The 25,317-nt window shown below is 41.4% G+C and overlaps 1 protein-coding gene across 1 annotated transcript in view; it reads left to right on the forward strand.

Annotated features, from left to right (window-relative positions):
• The first annotated feature begins 96 nt into the window (after positions 1-96).
• Positions 97-25,317, forward strand: part of triob (trio Rho guanine nucleotide exchange factor b) — a 108,529-nt gene continuing 83,308 nt past the window's right edge. Inside the window, exons 1-2 of the mRNA XM_008292744.1 lie at positions 97-334; positions 10,926-10,979. Coding sequence (XP_008290966.1) covers positions 265-334; positions 10,926-10,979 — 124 coding nt within the window. The 5' untranslated portion in view covers positions 97-264. The remainder of the gene's footprint in view (positions 335-10,925; positions 10,980-25,317) is intronic.

Consider the following 25,317-nt stretch of genomic DNA (forward strand, 5'->3'; position numbering starts at 1 on the left):
TCCTCCTCCTCCTCCTCCTCCTCTTGCCTCACGTCCCAACTCGGGAGCGCCGCCGATCGGTCGCCAGGATTTTCCCTTCTCGGCCAAAATGGAGGAGAAGGTCTCTCGCTTGATGAAGGGAGCGCAGATTATATGACCGGATCTGCTTCAATGAAAGGCGTCAGGACCCGCTTTTGTTGAGAAAGAAATCAAGTGCAACAGCAAAAAAAAAAATCAAACCCTTTGAGGATATCTATCGCTATTTCCGCACAAGCCACCGCAGCCATGAGCGCAGGAGAGGGACTGGATGAGGCTGCGAAGGACGCGGCAGACATAGCGGCGTTTTTCAAATCCGGTAAGTCGGGGAAAGGGGCGAGTCTGCCTCTGGGAGAGCCAGCCGTGGAGCTGTCGGTGTGATCACCGGTGTGGTCTGACACATTGTTTTTCCCAATTATGACACGCAAAAAAAAAAAAAAAAAAAATCACTGATGGGCTTTAATGGGCGAGATGCGTAACCTAGCGTGCGTCGGACGTGCAGGGAGAGATGCTCACGGTTTGTAGTTATTTACCACATTTCAGCTGATTTCCACTGACCTGTCACACCTTTAAATGACAACAGCTCCTGAAACATGCGCTCTGATTACTGGGCAGTGACCCCATTTTGGGTTGGACCATGTAGTGCTAGAAGGTGTGGATGGGTCCAGCTCCACCGTTGGTCTCCTCAGGCTTTAGGAGTGTTTTGACGGTATCCATCACGAACCCTCCCCTGGATGTGGGTGGCAAATTTGATGCGTTTGTTATCTTCAGATGGATTGAATAACGCGGACGTGGGATCATGCAATGACCGAGGGTGCTCTCAGATGTGATGCACGCACAGGATAGGCCATGGGCGCATGTATGGGCAATAGGTTGCACTTGGGCCTGTCTAATGTGGTGGCATCATCATAACAAATAAAAGAGAGGCCTGCCTACCTTATGGCTGTTCATCCACAGCGTTAACACGTTTTCTAAGTTCTAAGGGGCTGCACTGGTGCCTGATGGCAGCCATGAATCAACACAAGGGGGCTTTAGTTATTGGCTTTGTTGTGGTGCTTGTGACAAACATGATTTGTTGTTGAGGCAATGTGTAGCTTTACAGGAGCATTCTCACTCTCATGGTACTGATTAGTGACCAGGTATATTTAGATACTGGCTGTGTCACATTATGATCCATTCTTATAGGAAGGTACTGTGACTTTGACATGTTTCCTTGTCAACACATGACTCATTTTGGCCCTTTAAAACACACATAATAGGCATTTCCAGTAGTGCGAAAACATCATCTGGCAAATTTCAGAGCTTTAGAGTCCATCTTAGACATTATTTACTTCTTGTTACACCCCCTCAAAATTGAACCCACAATCAAGCCTCCGCATGTTCAAACTACCTCTTTAGCCTAATCTGACACAGGCATACTGAGGACAGGAGTCAGCTTTTGGAAACTGCATTCATTTAGAGCAAAAGTCCAGTGTCGGGACCACCTCTGATACACAGCAGAAGAAGCAGCTGTCTCCCTCTCAGCTGTTTCCCTCTGTGACACCTGGTGCCTTTGGGTCTGCTGTTCACCGTCTCCACAGACCGCGCACATGCAGGAACACACAGCATTAGCACACATCCACGTAGTAAGTTAATATGAATCCATAAATGCAGCAGACAAGCACACACTTTTTAAAATATTTTGTACTCCTTAAAACAGTCCATAAACTACACACTTTCTCCTCCGGTAGAAATTGCCTCTGCCAGTCAGACAGTTAGGAATGTTGTCAAAATGGATTGTATTCAAATGCTTTCTTACGGTTGGTTGGATGCCTGCCAATGTATTTTCCTATAGCTGTGTTGTATCAGGCTGGAAAGTTGGCTCACAGTGAAGTTGGACTGCTTGGATGTTTATATAGCAGCAAATGCAGTTCATACAGTATTCATGATGGAGACAGAAATAGGTTATGCCCTCAGGAAACTTTTATAAGAGACTATTATGAAGAGAAAGTATGGAAAAAGAAGTTTCTGGGAGAATAGCACAAAATGCTCAGTGGATACTGCTGAATAACTGTGTGTCTCCAGCTGAGAATAGAACCCGTAGGTCTAAAAGTTCATGTTGTTAAACCTTAGCATGCATTTTGTCAAAGATAAATGCAACACTAAATAAGGACTACTTGTACTATCACTTCATTTTATTCATTCAAACAGATTATTGATCTCTTTTAGTAACATTTTGTCAGTGGCATTTAGAAAGAGTTTTCTACTTGTAACCTTCAGGTTTCATTTATTTCTAGTCGTTGCTCCTTCATTGACGGTTTAGAGCTGATTCATCCATTCCACTGGCCCTTTTGGTTGTCAGTTCTATATGTGCATTTTATGCTTTTTTTATTTCTTTGCTGTATAATATCATTCATATATCTTTGCAATTTGTCTAAACATGCTGTATCAGTTTTTTGTTTGTCTATACATACATACTGTGTATCCTAATCTTCATACTTTTCCAGCATGCTCCCTACTAGCTGCCAGCTTGTTGCATGCTGAAGTTTTGGCACACAGCTGCTCATCCTTGTTGGTTCCAAGAATTTTTATTTCTGGGACTACGTGTGTGTGAGTGTGTTTTGTGTTTCTGGGGCCCTGGATGCACTTTGGTGCCCCAGTTAGGCAGTGAACTCTGAAATGTGGCATACTCTTCTACTGAACAAGAACTAAAATGATTGACTGGCTGTCCGAACAGCTTGATCACCGGCTAAGAGGCTGACTTAGTGAGGGAGGAACTTCTTCGCTGGCTGGATAACCAAAAGTGAGCTTGTACATTAGCTACAAAGCTGATTGACTCTTGGGATTTTTATACTGAGATTTGCATCAAAATCCAAAGCGTCTCAAAGTCCTAGTTTTTGATCCTTCACTGGTGTTTAATTTGTTCCACCTGAATGGATAATAATATCGCCGGCCCTCGAACATACTTGATGTTCCTCCCTGCATGATTATTTTCAGTGAGCAGATGGTGCTCCATCTCTGAGTCCCACACTGTTGCTGTGGATCACAGCTCAGCCGCTGAGTCACCCTCCTAGGTTGCTCATGCCATGACTTAAAGTCCAATCCCAAAATTCCTGCAACTGGTCAAAGATGAGAAATATTCAACCTCTCATATTCAGCTGCTCAGCGGTCCAGGCATCACTCCAGCTTTGCATCTATTTTTAGAGAAACCTTCTTAAAGCATGCAAATACAATAGCGCTCTTCATAACTATATCTAGTTGTTCACTATCCTTCTATAAATAGCATAATCAGTTGACTATTAGTCCAAAAATACATCTCCAAGTCTGCTTTGAGTGCCGATGATTATGGTGCGCCTTTGTGTCCCAGTTGTTGATTACTTAGAGAGCAGTCTGACTCACCAAATGTAGACTGGGGGTATGAGCCCGTGGTCGTACATGTCACGTGGCTTTTTCCTCCCCTTCCACTGTTTACTGTTTTCAAAATCCATTTCACTACGGGAGAAAACAACCTCCAGGCAGCAACCCACCACAAGTAAATGTTTCAAGTTTTGCCAAAGATTTGGATCATGCAGTATTTTTTCAGTGAATTAGCCATTTTGCCATTTGAAACACCAAAACAAGTCCCCTCTCACTATTTTGAGTGGCCACAGTTGCTGTATCCATGGCCCAGCTACGTCAAGTACAACTGGAAATTGTAATTGTAAAGTAATTGGTTTGAAGAAGTACAAACATGCTACTTTTTTTTTTTTTTTTGAGCCCTATAGCAAAGGACAATAAAGTGCAAGATTACTGAGAGAGGTACCCTATGAACTTGAAATATTAGGTAATCTGAAATCAAGACAATGGTTTCCTTGTTGTGCAACAGTCAATATCTGTATCAGATAAGTCTGGAAGTTTATTGCTGTCAAGTGATACCACCCTGAACTAGGACTGAACGATATGCAGAAAAAAAACCCCAACACTTTAATTATTTTGACAGATATTGCATTTGCCACGAGTCCAACCCTACCCAAAGCTGAGTCACAACTTTCTGGGATTTTTGTGTTATATATTTATGTTGTATGCCTGAGCCTGGTGTTTAATGTGTCGTAAGAGAAAATGAGTACGGATGGTACTTCATTTGTTATTCTAAACATCCACATGCATTTCACCTTTAAACCTTTTTACAGATGTACTCTTTTACCAAATACACTGTTGTGATATACAGCCCAACCATATGACTAATCTACAGAAAATGTGTTCAACACTCAGGTCTGCAATCATGTGAATCAATACCTGGCCTTTATTATACAAACTTTGCTTGCATGACCAAGAAATATTATGTGATGCTGATCTGGAACTGTATGCACAGCACCGTATGCTGTCAATTCCAATTCTGTAAAAGGCTCGTGTTCCTTGTTTAATATGAGTTTAATATTGTGACGGTTGCATCACTTGCAATACGTTCACATCAAATGGAATAAAAATGTATTATGGTCTAATGCATTACATCTTTAGATTAAGCTCTGTCAGTTACATTGAAGCACTATAAGAAGAGCCTTCCTGGCAAATTCAAAAATATAATTTGCACGATAGTATATTTGAAAAGGTATTAATTCATACATAGTCTCTTGAGTGGCCTTTAATGAAGTTAAGGGCTCTGTGTAATAGTATTATGGTACACAACTGCACTGTGAAACTCAATTGACATAAAAGCAACCAGATGTATGTTGGAATAAGATTAGATAACAGCCGAAACAGCTTGCAAGAAAGCCATATTCCCAGTCATAACTACAGCAGTCATACGACAGGGGCCATCGCTCACGAAGCCCGTGTAGTGTGTTGCTTTGGGTCGCAGCAAAGATCTGCTGTTTATTGCGTGAAACTGGCTTCTGGTCATTCACCAATGCAGATAGGCTTTCAACCGTACATGTGTGAGAGTCTTGGTGTCTTGTCTGCGCTGTTAAATAATAGATTTTCTTTTATAGCAGGAGAATAATTGATAGGAAGGTGTATAAGTTTTAACCTCTACTTTGTCGTCATAGTTGCATTGAGAATAATAATGAAAGAGCTGCATGCACAGAAAGGTTGGAGAACCCTACTGCAAAAAAAAAAAAAAAAAACCACACTTCCCCAATGACTACATAAACACCAATAATGCTTGCTGTGACTCTTTAGTCATGCTGAAGTCAGTCAATAGCTTGTCCTTCAGTGGCTCTCGCATTGAGGGTACAATCAAGATATCAGCATCGTTAATGGCAGTGCCAGTATTGACATCGCAGCAAGCCATTTCCCTGTGTGCCCAAAGTGAACCCAGTGACCTGTGCCAGCGCAGGCAGTAATGAGAGCCAAACCACTGACCGTTGATTCTTCATTTTCTTCTTGCACAGTCAAAATCGATGGAGGCATAATGACCTAATGTTATCCTGCATACTTAAGCATGAACTTTATTTAATCATGTAGATAAAGAAGAGGACCTCAAAAGGCCAAGCAAGATGCAGCGAGAGGGTCAGTAAATCTAGGAACTGTCTAGATATGCTAAATATCAACAATATTTCTCCAGAAACTCCACGTTTTAAAACTTACATTGAAAACTGTTAAGCCAAATAGAGGCAGTGAAGGGAAAGATGAATGTTTACTGAAAGAAGAGGCAGTCGTAGTAAAGACACAGACGAGCAGAGTCAAGAAAGCAAATGTAAGAGGAATGAGAGTGAGATCCAGAAAGAGAGGACATGACATACTTAGAGGGACAAACAAGCCTTCACTCATCAAATTATAGATCTGAGGCTTGGGTGGAGTACACCCTGCAAAATGTAGGCTAGTCTGCTCTCCACGAGGCTGAAACCTTACGGTTACATCCAGGGGCAGCCTAATTGGCAGTTGGTCAGAGTTAAAGACTATAAGCTTAGATTGGCATTGCCTGCACTGCTAAATCGCCTGGGTCCGCTTCAATAGTCGACTATCTCATTTTTTCAACCCCCAGGAGAAAGAGAGGACTAGATATCTATGTAGAAAGACATGGATATCAATGCACTTTTTTTGGTAAAATGAATAAATAATAAAGACAAAGGCAGTACAAAATAATGAGCAGCTTCTGAAATAGCCACAACAAACGGGCTGATTCATTATCTTTTCAGTAATAAAAATGTTCAACATGATCGTGCTTCTTCTACAATGCATCACAATGCCACACAAAGTAACGAGAGTAAACGGCGGCATCATTAATGTGTGAGAAAATATTCTAAAGCAGTTCAAAAGCTTTGCAAAGAAAGACCCGGATGTCATCATATTCTCAGTGGCCACAACTGAGAGCAAGGAAGTGGTTTCAGGGTGCCTGCTGCAAAAACACAGGAATATAAAATAAGCAAAAATGACTCTTGCATACTGCAAGTCTTTGTAGCTGCGGACTGTGCCACTGTGCTATTAATTCTTTTTTTCTTTGAATTATGGATTCATGCATTCAAGCTCAGGCCCCGTTTATGTTCTGCACTCACTTGTGCTTGTTAACCAACAGCTGAACTTTATGATTGCTGCAAAATGGTTAAATTCAATCTAATCTGACCTTCCGCTATTAACAACCACATCAAATGCAATTACAGACTTAATCACGTTTCTCAATTAATGTAAGCAGTAACACATTCTGTATATACAAGCCAATTAACGGGGCCAATAAACAGTGCTGAACTTACCAAAGAAAGAAAGAAAGAAAGAAAGAAAGCAGTGTTACTCCTACTGCTAATAAGCAGCTGACAGCCTAACAAAAACAGCTAGTGTACTCTATGTGAGTAATAGGAGGCAGTTTTTTTTTTGTCCTTGTATAAAAAGCCTACTATATGCCCCCAATGTCTGGATGCTTGTTGCTGTCTGTTCATCTTTTAGTGTTCATCGGAGAGTTTTATGGCAAAGACAAATCAGGAAGGTAGCATGGCGAGGCAATTACCTGTTTTACAGCCAGGCCGTGCTGATCGATCTCATCAAAGACTCTCGACCTTTTTGAAAGAGTCGTAATACACTTTATGGACATGTAACTGCCCCTCCATCTCGCCAGCTTATTGATTGTTGTAAAATGTCATGTACATCTATGGGGTCGCTTTGAAGACACACAGACAAGGGGGCCGGGTCATTCGTTTCAGTTGTGCAAATACATTTATTTCAATTCAAATGAAGCTGATCAGTCATTCATTTTCTGTGTAATGTCAATGAGATTGAGACTGATGTCTTAAATGGGAGAAAAAAAATTGCCGCCATCCTCTAAATTGCTCATATGCTCTGAGATTATTCCCCATCCATTAATGTAAAGCGATAAAATCAGTGTATGCTGGGAATCGGTCGAGTTCTTCTCCATATACATGAATGATAAAGGTTGGTAGCTTCATGTCGATATTTAGGAATTCCAATAGGTTGGTAATGTGTTTGTAGGATGTTAAGTGTAGCCTGTGGGACAACTTCATTACCACACACACACACACACACACACACACGCATACACATGATGCACACACATGCACAAAGGTATAAATCACTACATCCCACCCACGTCGCCTGGGGTCCTGGAAGCAAGGAAGAGGGGAGGGGGATGGAGCGACGAAGACGGGATGGAGGCATAGGAGGATTGCGGGTCATAAAAATAGGCTGTGGGTTGGTCTGAGTGTCTCCTGCAAATCCCCCATCTGATAAGAGAGAAACCTCTATCAGTCAACTGCAGACTCCCACTCATTCTATCCTCTTTTTTTTTTTCCATTCCTTTCATCGCCTCCTCCACTCCTCTCCCACACAGCCTTCCATCATTACCTCATACTTTGCCTCTGCTCAGTGTTGTCATATATCCAAATAATGATCTTGTTTTGTAATATCTGGCCTCCCGCTTGTGAGTCACAACACCGCATATGCCTTCCGTTTTTCTTGTACCTTTAGTAAATTTGACATCCGAGCAAAGGTTATTAAATTTGAATGACAGATTGACAAATAGATTTGGGCCATATTGAAGAAATACAAAATACCACAGCATTTTGCCATAAAATTTTAAAAAGAAAGTTCACCAGTAACCCAAATAAGCTAAACGATATTTTGTTCTTTCAACAAATGAAGCATGGAAGACTGATGACGATTCATTCACAAAATGTAATTCTTCCTTCCTCATGCTTTCTATTTTGCACTCAGCTGATGTCCCAGCCCATCTCCTCTCCGTCTCCCCACAGCTTAAACCAAGGAAGCATCTGGATGTGGTATCTGAAGTCACAAGCCTCCCGCAATGCTCTGTGCCTTTTTTTTCTTCTTCTCTTTTTTTTTTTTCAAGAATAGCACTTTGAAAAAACAGCCAAGGAGTCATGAGGCCACACTCCCCTTGAGTTCTGAGACACAGTTGTTTAAAGAACTTCCTCTTGAGAGAGAGGTGCTGTGTTACTATGTCAAGTGTCAAGTGCTGTGCCATTTTTCCATTCATAAAATTGGTTAGCGAGTGAGCCAGTTACTGTTCCTGTGTAGAGTGAGAAAGATAACTGGAGGTCTTTCTCAGCTGTGCAGTATTTTGTTCTTTTTCAGTTTTCTTTCGGGTAATTCGCTCCTAAATGTTGTATGAGGCTGATAGTGTAGCAATAACTTTAAATTATTCATTTTCTGTCACACACAGAAGCTCGCTTGCAGACGTCCAGCTGCATATGTGCAATTTCAGATACCAGATCCTTATGCTGCTTTTCTCTGTACCAACGACGTGCTTCACTTCTCTCAGCAGACAAGCTGAGGTTTCACTTCAGTTAGTATGAAAACAAAAAATAAATGTGAATAAAGCAGAACATGGACTCAGCTTTGGTAAAATCAAAGCGCAGCTTGCAGTATGTGTTTGCGTACATGTGTGAGCTTGTGTGCTGCCCGAGACTGCTTGTCTTCTGTCAACAGCTGTGCTCAGTCTGTCCAACAGGAACTGTGGAGTCTCTCTTTCGCTCACAAACAGACTCACAGTGCATCATGCCGTCTTGCTTTGAAGACAGCAGCAGGCTCTGATCTGTGTTGCGTGAACAGTGCCAACCCAGTGCTCCTCCGACTTAGGAGGGCTAAACTGCCGCTTGGCCTCGCTGGCTTCGGATAAAATAGGTTGAGGATCAAACTTAACATCTCGTTCTACTGTACAGGCTCGCAGAGGTACTTGCTGTTGGTAAATTGTTACTGTTCTACAAGAGATACTGCCAGTTCTCTAGCTGCAGCTCACTGTTGCGAGCCAGGCTAAAGCTTGTTGCCAGTAAAATGCTGAATATTTGCACAGAAAATCTAAGAAATTTCAAATTTCACACTGAAATAATGTAAGGTGAATCTCTGAAACAAAGCGCTCAGTGTCACTTTATTATTGAGACAATAATGGTTCCTATTTTTCCTCTAGCCTTTCATAATAAAAAAAACACTGACCCAGATTTACACTGTGCTGCTCTTATGAACATTAAATGAATCATGTCAATCCTGTTTTGAAGCTGCAGCTATCAATAACTACGTAATCTGCCTTTTTGCCCTCTTGAGCTAGATGGAGGTCAGATAAGGAGATTTTGTAGCACACTTAGCTTCCTGTACCAGCTTGATGTTAATGGCAGTTATAATGTGACGTTTCCATCACTTGTCTTCAACTCTGTGGTTTCTTTCTTTCGTACATCCTTTTCAGTAGACAAATGCCTTCTGTCTTTTCACTAACTCACCTTGCGAACAATAAATCGATGCCAAGCACACATAAGCCGTCGAAAATTCTGTTAGCGCTTTTCACCGGACCAAACACTTTATCCACACTGTACGAAATGTAACATACAGCGTGTGAACAGGTGCTTACTGTAATCCTCGCTAGGCAGCAGCATATGCCAGGCTGTTCTCCTCAGAAAGGCAGCCAGGGGAAGTCAGAGTGAAGAACTAAGCTGCCCCTGTCCCTCATTCCCCTCCTCTGTTATCTGGTGCCACTACAGTGTCCTACTGCTGACTGACCCAGAAAGAGCTTCTCAGTTTGCTAGAAACAAGATGCATGTCCAAGTAAGAATTAAATAAATAAATACATTGCTCTGAAATTTGGGAAGTTTTCATTTAACGAGTTCAGGTGTAATTAGTATTTATTTTCAGGGATTATGTCATCGACACAGAACACTTCTTACACCACTCTTTCAACTCTTTTGTCCTTTTTTTTCCAATAAGTTATGTATGAATTTTGCTGAAATGAGATTTGAGGCCTTGATATGTGGATTAGGACTGCATCCATAATGAATCGGTCGTTATTGATTAATCTGTCCCAAATCGATTTCGGTACCAAAACTGACGTCCCCGACTTCAGCTCTGCAGACCAAATTTGTCTCCAGTCCAATGTTGCAAGCTGAGAATACCAAGCACCAGACACACCGCTCTGCTTTTCCACAAATCTGGTTGGATTTTATTTTATTTTTTAACATTTCATCTCCCTAAAGATGATTCCTGAGGCATTAGAGATACTGATATCAACGGTGCTTGGTATCTTTAAATGATTCATTCGCTTATCAACGCTGGGCTGAGAGTCACGCATGAGTGTGTGTGTGTGTGTGTGAGGGGGTGTGACAAAGTGTAAGAGCATATGGTAAAGAAGAGATAAAGAGCAGAAGGATCTATATTCTTGATCTATATACATGTTGGAGCCTGTACTGTTGGTGCATGTGAGTTTACATGTACGTTGTGCGCGCTTGTGCATCTGCGTGCAAAATGTTTAATGGTGTTTAATCTCAGGAAGGGACTATCCAGATATTCAGATCAAAGAGCTGCTGCACAATTGCTCACTCGCTCTCTCATTTGTACCCTATAATCCCAAAGCTTTAATTTTTGACACTAAAATACGGTGATGGTTATGCTGCCGTTCTACTGGGTCACAGGGCAAATCTTTCAATCTTTATTTCCCTCACTGAACTCACTTTCTTTTTCTCATTTTTCTTGTTGTCTCTCTGTCTCTCTTTTTTTTTTAGATTGCTCTCTTCCAAAATGTGAATCCAAACTGGATGGCCCTGGTCAAACCTCAGGTAGGTCTGAGTGTTTGTTATACAGCCATGGGGAACTAATCAGGAATTTCCTCCAAGGAGCAAGACCTCTGCACATGATCTGTTTATTTCCTGTGAATGTCCCAGTCTTGGCAGTCATTGCAGTGATTAGGAAATGGGTTGCATTTAATCTTGTTTGTCCAGCATCAAAAAGAGTTCCTATTTTAAGTGGAAATCATGGACTCTCATGTTCAAGGAAGCTCTGAACTGCAACTTTGTGTTTGTCCAGAGGAGAAGTTCTGTGGCAGATAAAGCTATCATTTAAAATGCTCAGCAGTTCACCGTGGATGGGACAGCTTAGTGGCTATACGATATATATTTAGGTGTAAGTAAGAAAAAGACATTACTGAGACATTGAGAACATCATGTACCATGCCCATTTCAAGTGAAATGCTGTATTGCATCAAAGCCCTGCGTCGAATCCCGTCAGACTCAAACTCCACCGTGGCATCAGCTAGCAACCGTGACCTCGTGGGTTCTCATCCTTAATACCCCCCAGACCTGCATACTAAAAATGCACCAAGTCATTCTCTCCAGGGTGACTTGTTTTTAGGGTCGAAACAGGGCAGTTAAGTGGCCCATATTAGGATGTGCACGCAGATTATCCGACATAAAAGTGGGCCTGATTCCCTCACTGTAGTGTATTCAGTTTAATCTCCCTTGGACTAAAACACATTGTAAGTGTTCGGAGCTTTTCTACAGAAAGTCTGATTTAAATGGAAAGGGTTGGTGTAATCCGTGGCAGGAAAGCTGACACACACAGTGGCTGAAAGTGCATTTGAGTTTTTCCTGCTAAGACCGAACATAAAAACATTTTTTAAGATTGTTTGTGCGTGTCATGTGGGATTTACAGTATTAGATTGTGGCAAGAGGAGTGTCATCATAAGTAGATTGTGTTCAGTCTAGCTTAGTGTGCTAGACACAGTTTGTACCTGTTTTTTTTGGGTTTTTTTTCCAATTGGGTCATCCAGGGATGAAAAGACAGGGTTTTTTTGTTGTTGTTGTTTATTTGTTTTTTGTTTTTGTTTTTTCCCCAATCCGCAGCTTGGCCAGTAAATTCCCAGTTGCCAGAACTGGAATGGGCGTGAATGTGAAATGATTGGGACATGCCAGCCAAATCCTGTGCACAGGCCTTTTGCTCAAAAAAAACCCTTCAACTTCATCCCTGAGGCTGACTCACAAAAAAAAATTAGAGCTGCATCAGTGTCTTTGTATTTGTATTAAATTGGGAATGAATTCATGAGCTGCTCACTGCGAATCACAGAAAATCAGGTTGTATTGGCAATTTATGGCTGATTGTTCATTGTTCATTTTCAATTACTGTGAATAAAATGAACTTGCTGTAGAATTAAGTGCCAAATTAGCAAATTGCCCGAAGCATTCTGTTGCAATGTAACATGAAATTGCAAGTGTCATCTTGGAACATCGACATCTAAAATATAATGTCCTTCAGTCACTCATGAGCTGATGTAGCACATGCTAATCGTGGAGTGAACATCCATTAACTGTCCTCATGCGTGAGTGAAGGACATGTAGTTTTGCCTGAGTGTGTGTGTGTGTGTGTGTGTGTGTGTGTGTGTGTCTGTGTTAAAGGGTGAGTGTACACCCTCAGCAAAAAGTGACCAAACATTTAAACATACACGCACATTTTGTGGCTATTTTGCTCCCTGGGAAAGTGGGAAAATATTTGTTTTCCTCCTCCCAGTTGTATACTGCAAACTGTCTTTTTTAAGAGTGTTCCTTTTTCTGCAGTCGCTACATATACTCGTTCATATCGTTGTGAAATTTGCTTTCATGAGATGAGCTAGTTTTAGATTCTTTGTTGCTTCCTTCCAAAGGACTTGACATAACCTCAACTGGGTGTTTCCTGTTGTTTAATCTAAACTTGGCTTCGTTGACCAGCGTGCTTTGAGAAGCACTGGCCTTTTCAGAGAATTGTTGTCAGTTACATGTACTGTATGTCGGGGAGCAACAGTGCCATTTGAGTCGATGGGGTATCCCAACATTAGGATACAATGCCAGGGTGTTGACAGACTACCATTTCCTTTTGAATCAATTAGCTTAACCATTAACCCAATATAAAGCATCATTTTTGCTTCTGTGGATACCTGCAGCCTCAAACAGGCCGAGAAGCGGTTTAAACCAGTGATTGTACTGTCAGAATCAAACTTTTTTTTTTTTGCCAAAAACGAAGCAGTAGGCAGTATTAGATAACAGAGTTGAGACAATACATCAACTCGTGATGCTGATATAACAGCGACAAAGCTTTATGTTTAGCCTTTTTCTTTCATTGGGAGATAAGCTGTATATAGCTCAACAAAGGAACATGAATTAATCATCATCATCACTGCTCCCAAAACTAATGATACAGGTTTCCTATGAATGGGTTTCATGCAGGGAACCAGTAGCCTGTAGGCCTTCCTTTACTGCTGAGTGATGTCTGTGGGTCCCCAGACTCATGCCAAGTTCAACCTTTCTACCAACATCAACCCGCCTCTTCTGTCTGATCTGTCAGCATTCATCTGTTCTGCTCATATCACATAGTGCCACACAGGGGCCCGGACACATCCTGCATCTAAACATCGGCGCTTTCATTCCACTCTGGAGGTTCGCTTACCGTCTCACGCCACGCACTATTTGGCTTGAATTATTATCATATTCATGCAGCCATGCTTTTCGGGTCATCGAAACTCTGCATTATTTACAAACTGTTTAAAGTGTAATAATTATGAATTAATTTGAAGATGCCCTAGTTCACGTCGCCGTAACTAAAAGTGGACCAGATCAAACACATTTACACAGTACATGCTGGTGAGAGAGGAGATAGAGGGAGGGGGATGTAAGAAAAAAAACACCTAAAATCTGGATGTGTTTTGTAGAAGACAGAATTGTCCCAAAAACACTGTTGGCCTGCATATGGATTTACAGGCTAAGCATGCTTAGAGTAAATAGTTGGACTGTTCCCCAGATATGCTCTGACTCTCAGTCCAAGATAATCTGCAACAGTAGCCAACTGCCTGTTTAGTCGGGATGATTCTGATCTCTTTGCTGGACTAATAATATCCAGAACGCATAGTATGGTGAATTAGATGAGAATGATTTGCAGCCCTTGTCTTGGCGGATGAAAAAAAAAGAGATGAATATCTGGACATGGAAAGAGAGATGAGAAGCTCTCCTCTCCTCTCCTCTCCTCTCCTCTCCCTTTTGTCCATATGTTTCAGTTCAGTTTAATTCAGCTGTGAACTCCATCTCTCATCCCTGCCCATACTGAGCTCACTGTGCGGTTCCTATTGAACTGGGCTTTGAATGCTAACCATGTGCACCGCGGGTAGACAGGCAGGCAGGCAGGCACACACACACACACACACACACACACAGACACACACAGACACACACACACACACGTGCTTCTAAAGCAGCGGAGGAAGTGGTTTTCTCTGGAGTTCATTGGATTTTTTTTTTTTTTTAATTCTCCCCTGCAGAGGCCAGGATGAGGAAGACGAAACTCCAAAGGGTGTGTGTTTGTAAATGTGGTTGTGTGTGTGTTTGAGTGAATTTTGTTTACTCACTCTCAGATTACCCACTTTGCTTGTCTGTCTCTCTCATCTTTTTTTTTTTTCTCTCTTGCTTTGTTGCTCTGCCTTTGTCTGGTAATATCTCCCAAAAATAGTAGGCAGTTACACTTCCATTTTTTTTGTCAGCGCTGCATTTGTTGTTAACATCAACCCTAATGTACAAAAAAAAAAATCAAATGAGTCAAACGAGTGCAACTGGAGGTCAGAACCAAACTAAAAAAAAAAAAAAAAAAAACGCACTAGATTGGGAGAACAAATACGTTGAATGCTAAATTTATCTACTGTATGCAGGACCCCAGACTGACTTTATACATTAGTTGCACTGATTCGTCTTAACTTTTTCACTTGGGTTCACCCAAACTTTTCCACTGCGCCTTTTGGTCTCAAGGATTTAAAGTATGACTTTTTTTGTAAGTTCCCATCCATATATTAGTAATTTCTGAACACATTATGCAAATGATTATAAATGGAAATACAGGTGCAGATTAGATCATCTGGGAATCAAAGTTAATAAAAAGTACTTCCTTTTCGGCTATTTCATAAGCAGTTTTACATTTTATTACCATTTGTAACTCCTTGCTGCTTCACTTTCCTCCCGCCTGGTGCTGGAACGCTGCACGGAGGGCGGCTTCGAAGCTCTGAGTTTCTTGGGGACATTGTGCTTTTTGCCATTTCAATTTGGAATGTCAATGCCCTGGCAGCTAAAGCCCTCTTTCCACCTGTGCTTTGGCTGCACTCTTTTCAATTTCAATAAATGCAATGCATAATGTTCTTCGTTTTATCATATCTCAGTGTTTCGGTCAGGTTGAGGATTTGCTTGTGGTAGTAGGTGGTGGGTGTGACCCAAGTGCTTGCAAAGACGCATGCAATTTAGAAGGAGGAAGTGTAAGGCAGGTGGATTCTGAACGCTCCAATTCACTGGTGTTTCCTAAAGGCCCCGCGTGCCTGTAGTCCTGGCTAATTTACTCCAGCCTATGCAAATCAGACAGGTATGTAGCCAGAATAGTTAGTTTAAAAAGTGCAAACCAATGCATTGTAATGTAAGGTTTATCTTACATGAAACCAAGTGGTTTTATTCTTAGGAAGGCTATCCAGAGACACAGAGGTGCTAAATGTCAGGTGCACTGGGGCAACCAATGAAAATATGTCTAGTCATCCATCCATCCATTATCAATACACCGCTTAATCCTCACTAGGGTCACGGGGGGCTGGAGTCTATCCCAGCTGACTTAGGGAGAAGGCAGGGGACACCCTGGACAGGTCACCAGTCTATCACAGGGCGACACTTAGAGACAGACAACCAAGCACACTCACATTCACACCTACAGACAATTTAGAATCAACAATTAACCTCAACATGCTTTTGGACTTGTGGGAGGAAGCCGGAGAACCCGGAGAGAACCCACGCTGCACAGAGAGAACATGCAAACTCCATGCAGAAAGATCCCAGGTGTCCTCAGTGGGACTGCGAGGCAACAGTGATACCAACTGTTGCCACCTTGCAGCCCTATGTCTAGTCATGTACAACTAAAATTTTAACTCACAGATTTAGATTATGGTTTCATATTCTTACCTGTACAACACAAAAAATTTGTTTAATACCATGATTTAACCAAGGAGTCGACTGACTTCATTTGAACTTGGCTTTCATAAAGGCACCTAAATAGACAATGTGCTGTAACTTAATTTGCATTTAAGCATGCATTATGTAGAAGCAGTAGCCATCCATCTCGTGTCTACAAAAGAGAAAAGAGTATTTCATCATGGCTGACAACTCATAGCTCTCATGAAGCACTGTGTGAAAAATGAGAGTTTGCATAGCAGCCTGTAGTTGGCATCAGATCTTATGTCAGGGCAAGTTACAGCATGGTTAAAGTTTGTGATGGCGGTTAAACCTGCAGACTTCACTGTTGTATGAAGCGCTATGGAACATGCATGAGTGTCCACTGGAATGTGTGATTAAATGCTAGCCTCTCAGTAATATCTTTTCTTTTTTTGGTGTTTTATTTATGATTGATTGCTTTCAATCTGGAAAGCTATTAGTGTTTAAAAAAGACCAATTTCTTCATGGCAACTTCATTTTTTTTTCTCGTTGGGGTAAAGCTGCTGAGAGCCTCTTCCTCTTTCTGTCCAACTCTCTCTTTCTCCCAGGAGACTGGATGAAAGAGAGGAAAGCCAGTTCGACTCCCCGCGGTGTCTTACACAGAGACAGCTGGACTCTGCACCGACTCCGTTTGTGTCATGTCTGTGTGCACCTTTGTGTGTGCAGTTCATTCCGATGTGCATGCGGACGTACGCCTCCTGACCGTTGTGTGTGCGCCTTTTTGCCTTGTTTATTTCTCCGTGCGTGTGTGTGTGTTTGTGCAGACGACCCTAATTGGATCATGCTGCAGAACACTGGCTGTGTTGGTTTTAAAAAGAGCACAGCTTGCATCCTCTTGTCAAAGGATATCAACATAATCATATCTGTTTGGCCGTGGCAGCAAATATTAAGACAATCAACTCCAGAAAGGGTTGCTGGTGAAAGAAATGTACAAACTTTCTGTTTGCAACTGGCTCATTTAACTTGGAGTTTATTAACAAAATTTATTCACGTACTTATTTAAAACATGCACGTTGGGAAAGGGTGTTTTATGTCACTGAATAATGATCTTTAAGCACAGGTTTAAATATGTATATTAGTACATATAAAAAGATTATGGCTGTTTTATGGGAGTTGTTAATTACTGAATGAAAAGCTGTGCAATCAAACTATTCTGATTGAAATTAAAATGATTAAAAAATAATGTTTTTTTTGGACTATTTTACTGGGTTATGGCACAAAGCTCAAAGTCCAACTTAATACTGATTGCTTATAAAACAACTGCAAAATATAATAGGGAGCATTCAGTCTCGGGAAGGAAATATTATAATTTTATACCATCATTCAAATGCATCAAGTAGCTGCATTTTTTTAATATGAAACCAAGCTAATATAGTAGATATGGAAATGCAGCATCTCGCCATTAATTTTTTATGCAGTCAGTCAACTCATAGGCTTGAATGGGTTGCTGTAGGGAATTTCATATGACTCCTCTGTGTTTATGACACACTGCTCTTTCATGATCAGCGCGTGTAATGATGTGCCGCTCGCCAAAAACGCTTATGCAATGTGTGTGTATGTGTGTGAGGGAGAGAGAAATCTTTGCGACACGTGAACTAGAATAATGCTTGAGGCACAGAGCAATACACACATTATACACGCACACACCTTCAGCTGCAATATCATAGCATGAACATTAAGTCATTGAGGGCTCAGCAATAATGATTTTCCTTATTATCATGCGTAGCTAGTCCCTGCACCCTCCACACACAAACACACACATTAAATACATAAATACGCCACCATGCTGTCTGCTAATGGGCTCCATCTGTTGTAAACTGCATGTTCCCTGAAGTCAAGGCAGTGAGTTCCTCTGCACTATTCACTTCAGATTTTCATCAGTCTTCTGTTTCTGCGAGATAATGCAGTCATAACCTCTGAGAGATATTATACAGACTCTGATGTTTTTGATGAAATATAGGTAAGCAACGTAATCAAGCTTATTGTCAGCAGCCCAGCCCCCCACTTCCTTCATATCACTCCCGTTTCCCACATCATCATCATCATCATCATCATCATCATCATCATCTTTGTCCTCTGTCTCTCAGACCCTGGTCTTTTCCTGGAGAGCACTGATGCATAGGAAAGCAAGGTTCCGCTCTCTCACCCGTCCAATCGCCGCCAGCCTCTCCCCCGCACGTCGGCCAATCGCCTGCCGGAGATGGCCGGCGGAGGGAGGGGCTGAACGCGAAGGGGTGGGGCGGGGGATGTGGTGTGTGCGTGTGCTCGCTGGTCGCTCCTTGACTCGAGGGATATAAAGGATGCTTGGCTGCTCCAGGGACAGGGGGAATATCACCATAATGCTCGCTCCATCCTCTTCAGCGGATGTTTTTTGCAGTTTTTGATGGCTGTGCTGTTGCAGGAGCAGTGCTAATTTATGCCAAAAAAAATCTAAATGCCTCTCATTCATTCATTCAAACGAGCAATAGGTCCTGATTATGGACTTTTTGATAGGATTGTCGTATCGGTGCAAATACTGATGTAGATAGTTTTCGTGCTAGAATGCAGTAGGTTTGATCCATAGCAGCAATGTGGCAGTTGGACTATTGCAGTGATACCAAGGTTCAGTTTGGAAATTTATGCACACGGAGTGGAACTAATACAGACAGTTTTACCCTTTATTTCTTAAAATTTTGATTGATTAATCCCCAGGAGGGATTATGTTGCAGTGGAGATAGTGAAAGAGAATGACTGCTGTTGATGAAAGGTGACATCCGTTGAATGGGGCTTATTTGAAGCAGTGTCAATAATGGAGAGAAACATAGGGGGCAAAGGCTGAGATTCTTGAAACCTGCAAGCATTTTTCTTAGAAGGGGAATTTTAAACCATCTTTCATCCTGTGGACACTCATGTGGATGGATTCCCTCCTGTGCTGTCATGCTGCTTGCTTTATTGGTCAGTTGACTGGTTTTAGTGCAGAAGGACCGGAGACAAGCTGAAGACATGTCCATCCAGATCTTGTCTGCAGGACCTTGTAAGTATGATATGATTTTACAAGGCTAGACTGAATTATTTAGAATTAGTAGGAGAGCAAAGAGCCACAGCTCAGCAGCTTTGGTTTTGTGTGTGCAAAAAAAAAAAAAATCCTCCATGTCCATTTGAGACTGCATTTATCTCTACGATATCAGCTTCAGCTTCCACTAAACTCTGCTCTATACTTAGAGCTACTTCTCGACAGCATCACAACGTTCTATTTTTGGTTTGCTAGCTAACTAATGAATGCATGTGAGTCATGTGGTCGCACTTCTCCTGCAAAGGTTTGTGTTTACATGGAAGGGGGTGTAACCAGCAGAGGACTGTACGGAAGACCTATGGAGGGGTTGGGTTGCACCATATTGCAAGCAGTTCTCAATGTGAAAGACACATATTTGTCATATGTTGCCATATTCCTGACTCCTGCCAGAGCCATAGATCATAGAGTGAAGACCTTTACCTTTTGATGATCCAGCTGGAGTCTGGGGCCGTGCTGCAGAGAATTTATTGCAGTGAAGCTCGCCTATGTACCAAATACAGATGAGTTTCGAAAGTTTGTGAAATTACTCAGTTACACTAAAGTTCAATTACATTTCTACCATTTGATTTTACTTTTATTTTTCTATGAATCTATGAATCTATGATTTCAGATCCATTATTCCACATTGAGAGGTTGTTGTTTTCGTGCATTTGCCTAGATGTATATTTGTACGTATGCAGGCTACGCTATGTACTGTATGTGTCTCCTAGGTTTTTAGAGACTCTTGTGACAGTTACTGTGCCAGTGAGTGGGAGACGTTTGTGTTTTTAGTATTGTTTATATGAAAAGAGGACTTTCTGCCACAGTTTGACAATAGAAAACTAAGCACAGCTCACTCCATGCTGTGTTGTTACCTTATGACAATCATACCTGATTGGGTAAAACTGTTGCAGCTCTGTATCTGACCAAATTCCATTGTCCTTCTTACTGACAACCCTGAATGGACAATGAGAAATGAGCCTACTGGCCGTGAGATAAAGCTTAGCGACCTGTAAGCATTTAATATTTAAGCAGCTCTTCAATATGGATTCATCTGATGCTGGATGATGGAAATATGAGGGTCAGGAATGTTGGCGAGGTTTCCTTCACTGAATTACTAATACATCCTTTTCATCTTTACTGTTTAAAATGAAGACGTTTAAGCTTATGTTGTGGTAACTCTACTGTAAAATGTCTGAATCTCAAAGCGGAAAGCCGCATAATCTAATGATTTTTCCCCATTTTATATTCCCTCTCAAGTGTCACGCAAGCTATAAATATAATGTGACAGGCTAATAAGATGTCAGTGTTCTCGGCTTGATTTGCTGAGCCGGAGACTGATGGGATTTCATTTATGAATGAAAAACCCTTTTTTTCAGTTTTAAATAAAAACAGCAAATGTGTGTTTTTTGCGTTATTTCCAAAAAGCAGCAACCACAGCTAAATGCTAAAGCTAATCTAGAAACACCAGAAGTTGCAGCTCCTCACTGTTTGTTCCTGCAAGACCTTTTTTAAGTTTTTGTTTTTCCCCAAATTGCTAGTTTTATGAACTGTAAAGTGATTAAAAAAAAAAAACTTTCTGTGACCAGTGCATTAAGAGTTTGCATACATTGAGGCATTTTGACACAAAAGTCATAGAGTTTAGTAAAAAACATCATAAAAGAGACCCAGAGTACCAAAAACCAAACTAGGAAACAAAATAATGACCAACTTGGCCATCGTAATTTTTAGCTTTCGGCAACTTTGAAAAGATGTCAGTTTAAAGGGTGATATATTTGGGTGTGTTTGCTGGAATCTTAGTCTGTCAAACATTAAAATGCTCTTCAAGAAACCTATTGATGATTTTATAGATGCTACATTCGTTTTTTTTTTTTGTAGTTTTTTTCTACAGAGAATGGCTTAGTCTGGCCTTGAATAACCATTTTATTGATGAGTGTATGTAGTGACCCCTACTGTGTGAGACAAAGACTGCAATGAACGCAGTATTGGAGATCTTTCTCCTACTTTCCATCTCTTTCTCTATTTTTTCCCCCTCATGAATATAGGAGTACTGTAATTCCTTGATTTATCTGTGTGTAATTCTGTGTTATTTGCATTTTAAGTATATCGGAACCACATTTATTTGTTTCCCACAGAGAAATCTTGCAGATAAAAGCAGAATCTATAACATGTATGATATCCTATCTATATGCAGTCAGGGTGGAGTCCAGATTCAGATGTGGTACTTAGTTGTTTGCATAGATTTGAGGCCCCAGAGTCATAAAAGACCCACAATTAAATGGCTTGAAGAGAGCAAATTGAGAGCAGACACAAACTACTCGAAGCAATGTTTGTTTCTCGCTTTTTCTCTGTGTCTGCCCCTGCTTTTCTCACCTCTATCTGTTTTCCTGTCTCTCTCAGCTCCCCCTTTGCTCTTGGAGGATGGTTAAAAAAGCTGAGACACTGAGGAGCCTGAAGAAAAATATGAAAATAACTAGATGAGATTAGATTTGGAACTGCTCAACTGTCTAAATTGGTGTGAAAAATTTCCCTCTGCAGAAACACTGTTGTAAATCAACTGGCAAGCTCCAAACACACTCCCACCAGCACGAGCAGCTTATTTACTTCTTTATGTTGTTATTTTGGCACAGCAAATTATCATTTTTGTGCTTATGTACGCAAGTGTTTTACATTACCCTGAAGCTAGAGAGCAAACACGTAACCTTTCTGCTCCTCTCAGAGACCACTGACCACTCTGTTGGTGTGTTTGTGCACAGATGCACAAGGGTATCCATGCATGTAAGTCAGATATTCCATCAGATAGTCCTGTGGCTCCCTGTTTTTATAAGCCAGTTGTTTTCAGGGCTGTAATAACAGTGGATAGCCATGGGACCCGCTAGCTGCCTCCTGGCATGGAGACAGGCTATGGAGCCACAGCCTGTAGTTCCCTGTCTGCTGTGTGTGTAATCAACAGGACATTGGTCTTTGTCGAGGACAAGTCTAGTGAAAATCTATTCACAAAGCGACGGAGTGACGGGGAGGCAAGCAGAGAGGACAGATGAGGAGAGAGAGGACTGGAAAAGGCTACAGAGTGCTTAGGAGCAGAGAAAGCAAGGGATGGGTGGGAAACAAATAAATGCACACGGATGAGGAAAATGTGATTGAAGGTGGAGGATAGATGGAGTTAAAAGAGCCAGAGAGAGATGACAGTGAGGAGAAAGTCATGCATATGCACACGAGCAGCTCAGAAACAATCCACACAAACTCTCTCTGGAAGCATACGGAGGCATGCATTACAAAACAATAATACAGGCTGCAGAGCTACCAAAGGTTTGTGCACATGTGTCTTTGTGTGTCTTCCTCTGGGAACAGACTCTGACTGCTGAGCTTGTAAACAGGAACTATTCTGCTTTTAGCAAGCTGGCAGCCCTGCAGGTGCACACACACTGTCACACTAAAAGAGCTGGATTCGGTTATGATGGTTTTGGTCTGTTTGTTGAATTTGTTGAGACAGAAACCACAGAACTTGATTCTGTTTATCATTCAACACTGCTTTCGAGGGATTCATTACAGGTACTGTTTATATTTTTAAAAAAGCCATTTGGCGAGGTTGCTCAGCAGCATTTTTTGCAGCTATGAATGAGTTCAGTTTTTTTTTCCTCACACAGTTTACTTCAGGTTTTGTCTTTTTTTTTTTTTTTGTTACTTTATTCCAAACAGAAGCTGGCAAAGGAAAGACAGGCGCTAAGTCACTGCTGGATTATTTTAAGCTTCTCTTACATTTTTTTTAATGCTAAATGTTTCTTAAAGCTTCTTGTTTGCTACCAAATCTCAATTGCGTGTTTAAGGTGCGGATTCTGGCTTCATCACATCGCATGTGTTAATGACAGCTTTTTAAGGTAATCACGTGCTGCTTGTTAGTTTTGTCCCTGACGTTTGCAGGAGTAATTAATCCGGTTATCAGAGCTCAGCTGTCGCTCTGCTCGTGCTGCTGTCAGCTGAGGTCATGGTTGGGCTGACCTGATAGCTCTAGTGTGAACTGGGGGGGGGCAAGAATGTACTCGTTGGATACTGTGTGTGTATTAAGTATTGCATTGCATTTCTTACCTTTTTTGATGCACAATGTTGGGCAAAAGAGCCGTATGCATTAGTTTTCTTAAGTTTCTAGTAATGCCTCTAAATGTTTCACAGCTTTTAAGTGGAAAAATACAAAAAATGTAAATCACTGCATGTATCTGCTTGAATATAAAGTGTTTTGCAATTTATCCGAGCACCAATAACAGTTAAAGATCATAGCATTCCATCCCTGCTATCCACATCAGAAGGCATGTGTCACATGTATATGCTGTTTTTAGCAGCCACTATTTTGATAGCCAAGATATGGCATGATGCCAAGGTGCTTTTGAAAAATTGGTCTCCATTATCATGTAAAACATCTTCTTTTTTCACCTCAGACTTTCTATGATCCTGTTAGTTGTCATTTTGGTATCTTTATGTGCAAAATTGAAAGTGCTCATAAAAATAAGTGGAAGGGAACATCTTTCCTGTCGCCCTCTTCCTGTCGTCACCTCTGTCCTGCTGTCTGACGTCATCAGCTCCATCTGCTTTGGACTACAGCTGTCTGTCATGAATGAAGGACAGCTGACATGGTCGCAACATTATTTTCTTTCTCTTCTTTCTCTTGCCGTCCCCTTTTCTTCTGAGGCATTTAGTAACACAGTGGACCACCGAGGCAAACAGTCTCTGCTCTCTCTCTCTCTGCCTTCTGCACCCGTGTCAAGTGTTATTTGGTCTGCTGTGGTTTATTGGCTCGGTTTTGTTGTGCAGCAGGACAGTCGGGTGGTTTGGTTAGAGGAAGCTGATGAATGGCGTTCCCCGAAGCCGTACAAAGCGTCCTCCTCTCTACTTCATTGATGTGTTGATGCGGCTCAGCTGGCTGCCCAGCGAGTTTGTACTGTATACTGTTGCGGGCTTGTAAGCGGACAGATGCACATGGGCGCTCAGCACTGAAAAGGACTTTTCTTCCTCTTTTATAGTCGCAGTCCCTCTCACAGTCACTGCTTCTCTTGTGGTCTTTCTGCTCTCTTTCTCCCTCTGTCTCTCTCAGCTACAGTAGCACTGTAACATGGAAGATGGAGACAGTGTTTGGAGGTCACAGAGACACAGTCAGAAGGCTGCAGAAAGTTAAAGGGTAAAAGTGAAGAGTCACAATTCTCTTGATGAATACATTCCTATTAACCCTCTCAACACCAAGCAGTTCCTGGGTGTTTTTTTTTTTTTTTTTTTTTTTTAAACTCCTGCAACACTGAAATCCACAACTTTTTCTTTCCCCAAGTGTTACAAATACTGGAAAAAATGGTGACTTTACATACTATTGATATTTTTCTAGTTAGAGTTCCAGTGTGTGTTCCTGAAAGTCCCTGAATTTTTGTTGCATGGTCACTCCTGAGTCACTCCTGGCTTTACGGTTGAGAAGTGCAGAATTATTTGTTTACGGGGTCTATTTAGTTAAAATGGCAAATTTTTGACAATTAAAAAAAAAAAAAAAAAAAAAAGCTTGTAGAATAAAGTGATTTTGATAAAATATCAGTTTTAGGCTTAAATGTGGAAGAAAAGCTGGTCACAGATGATTATCTGAAGGACTGTTGGAAAGTTGAAAATGAGACATTTTCTGTTTCTGTTTTTACAGTCTCTTTCTCAGATAAATGGTGTAATTTTGGCAGTTAAAAGTAGCCTACCTTTCAGACCTAGTGGCAGGTTTTGGGCTTTAGAGGGTTAATGAATTACAATACAGAAGGTCATTTTTGTGTATTGTAGCGCAACTTAACAGCTGTTTTCATTGGTGAGGCTATCTGTGTCTAGAGGGCCTTATACCATAGATATTATGCTGCACATCTACATTTTACAACTCCAAAGGCCTGACCTATGACACACTCACTCATCATCAGCTGACTCTCTTGCTGCCCCGTCTCACTGTCTGAGAGGTGGCAATCCCTCTCAGTTATTTATTCCAACAGGATCAGTCAGATATGTGCCCTCTTGCATACACATGCGAGCCAGACTGACTTTACTTTCACCTCACAGAGACAAGGGGCTGTCAACTCTAACGCACCCAGAGAGTACATGAAGACC

Source organism: Stegastes partitus, unplaced genomic scaffold (assembly GCF_000690725.1).
Source record: "Stegastes partitus isolate 25-593 unplaced genomic scaffold, Stegastes_partitus-1.0.2 Scaffold829, whole genome shotgun sequence".
Lineage (NCBI taxonomy): Eukaryota > Metazoa > Chordata > Actinopteri > Pomacentridae > Stegastes > Stegastes partitus.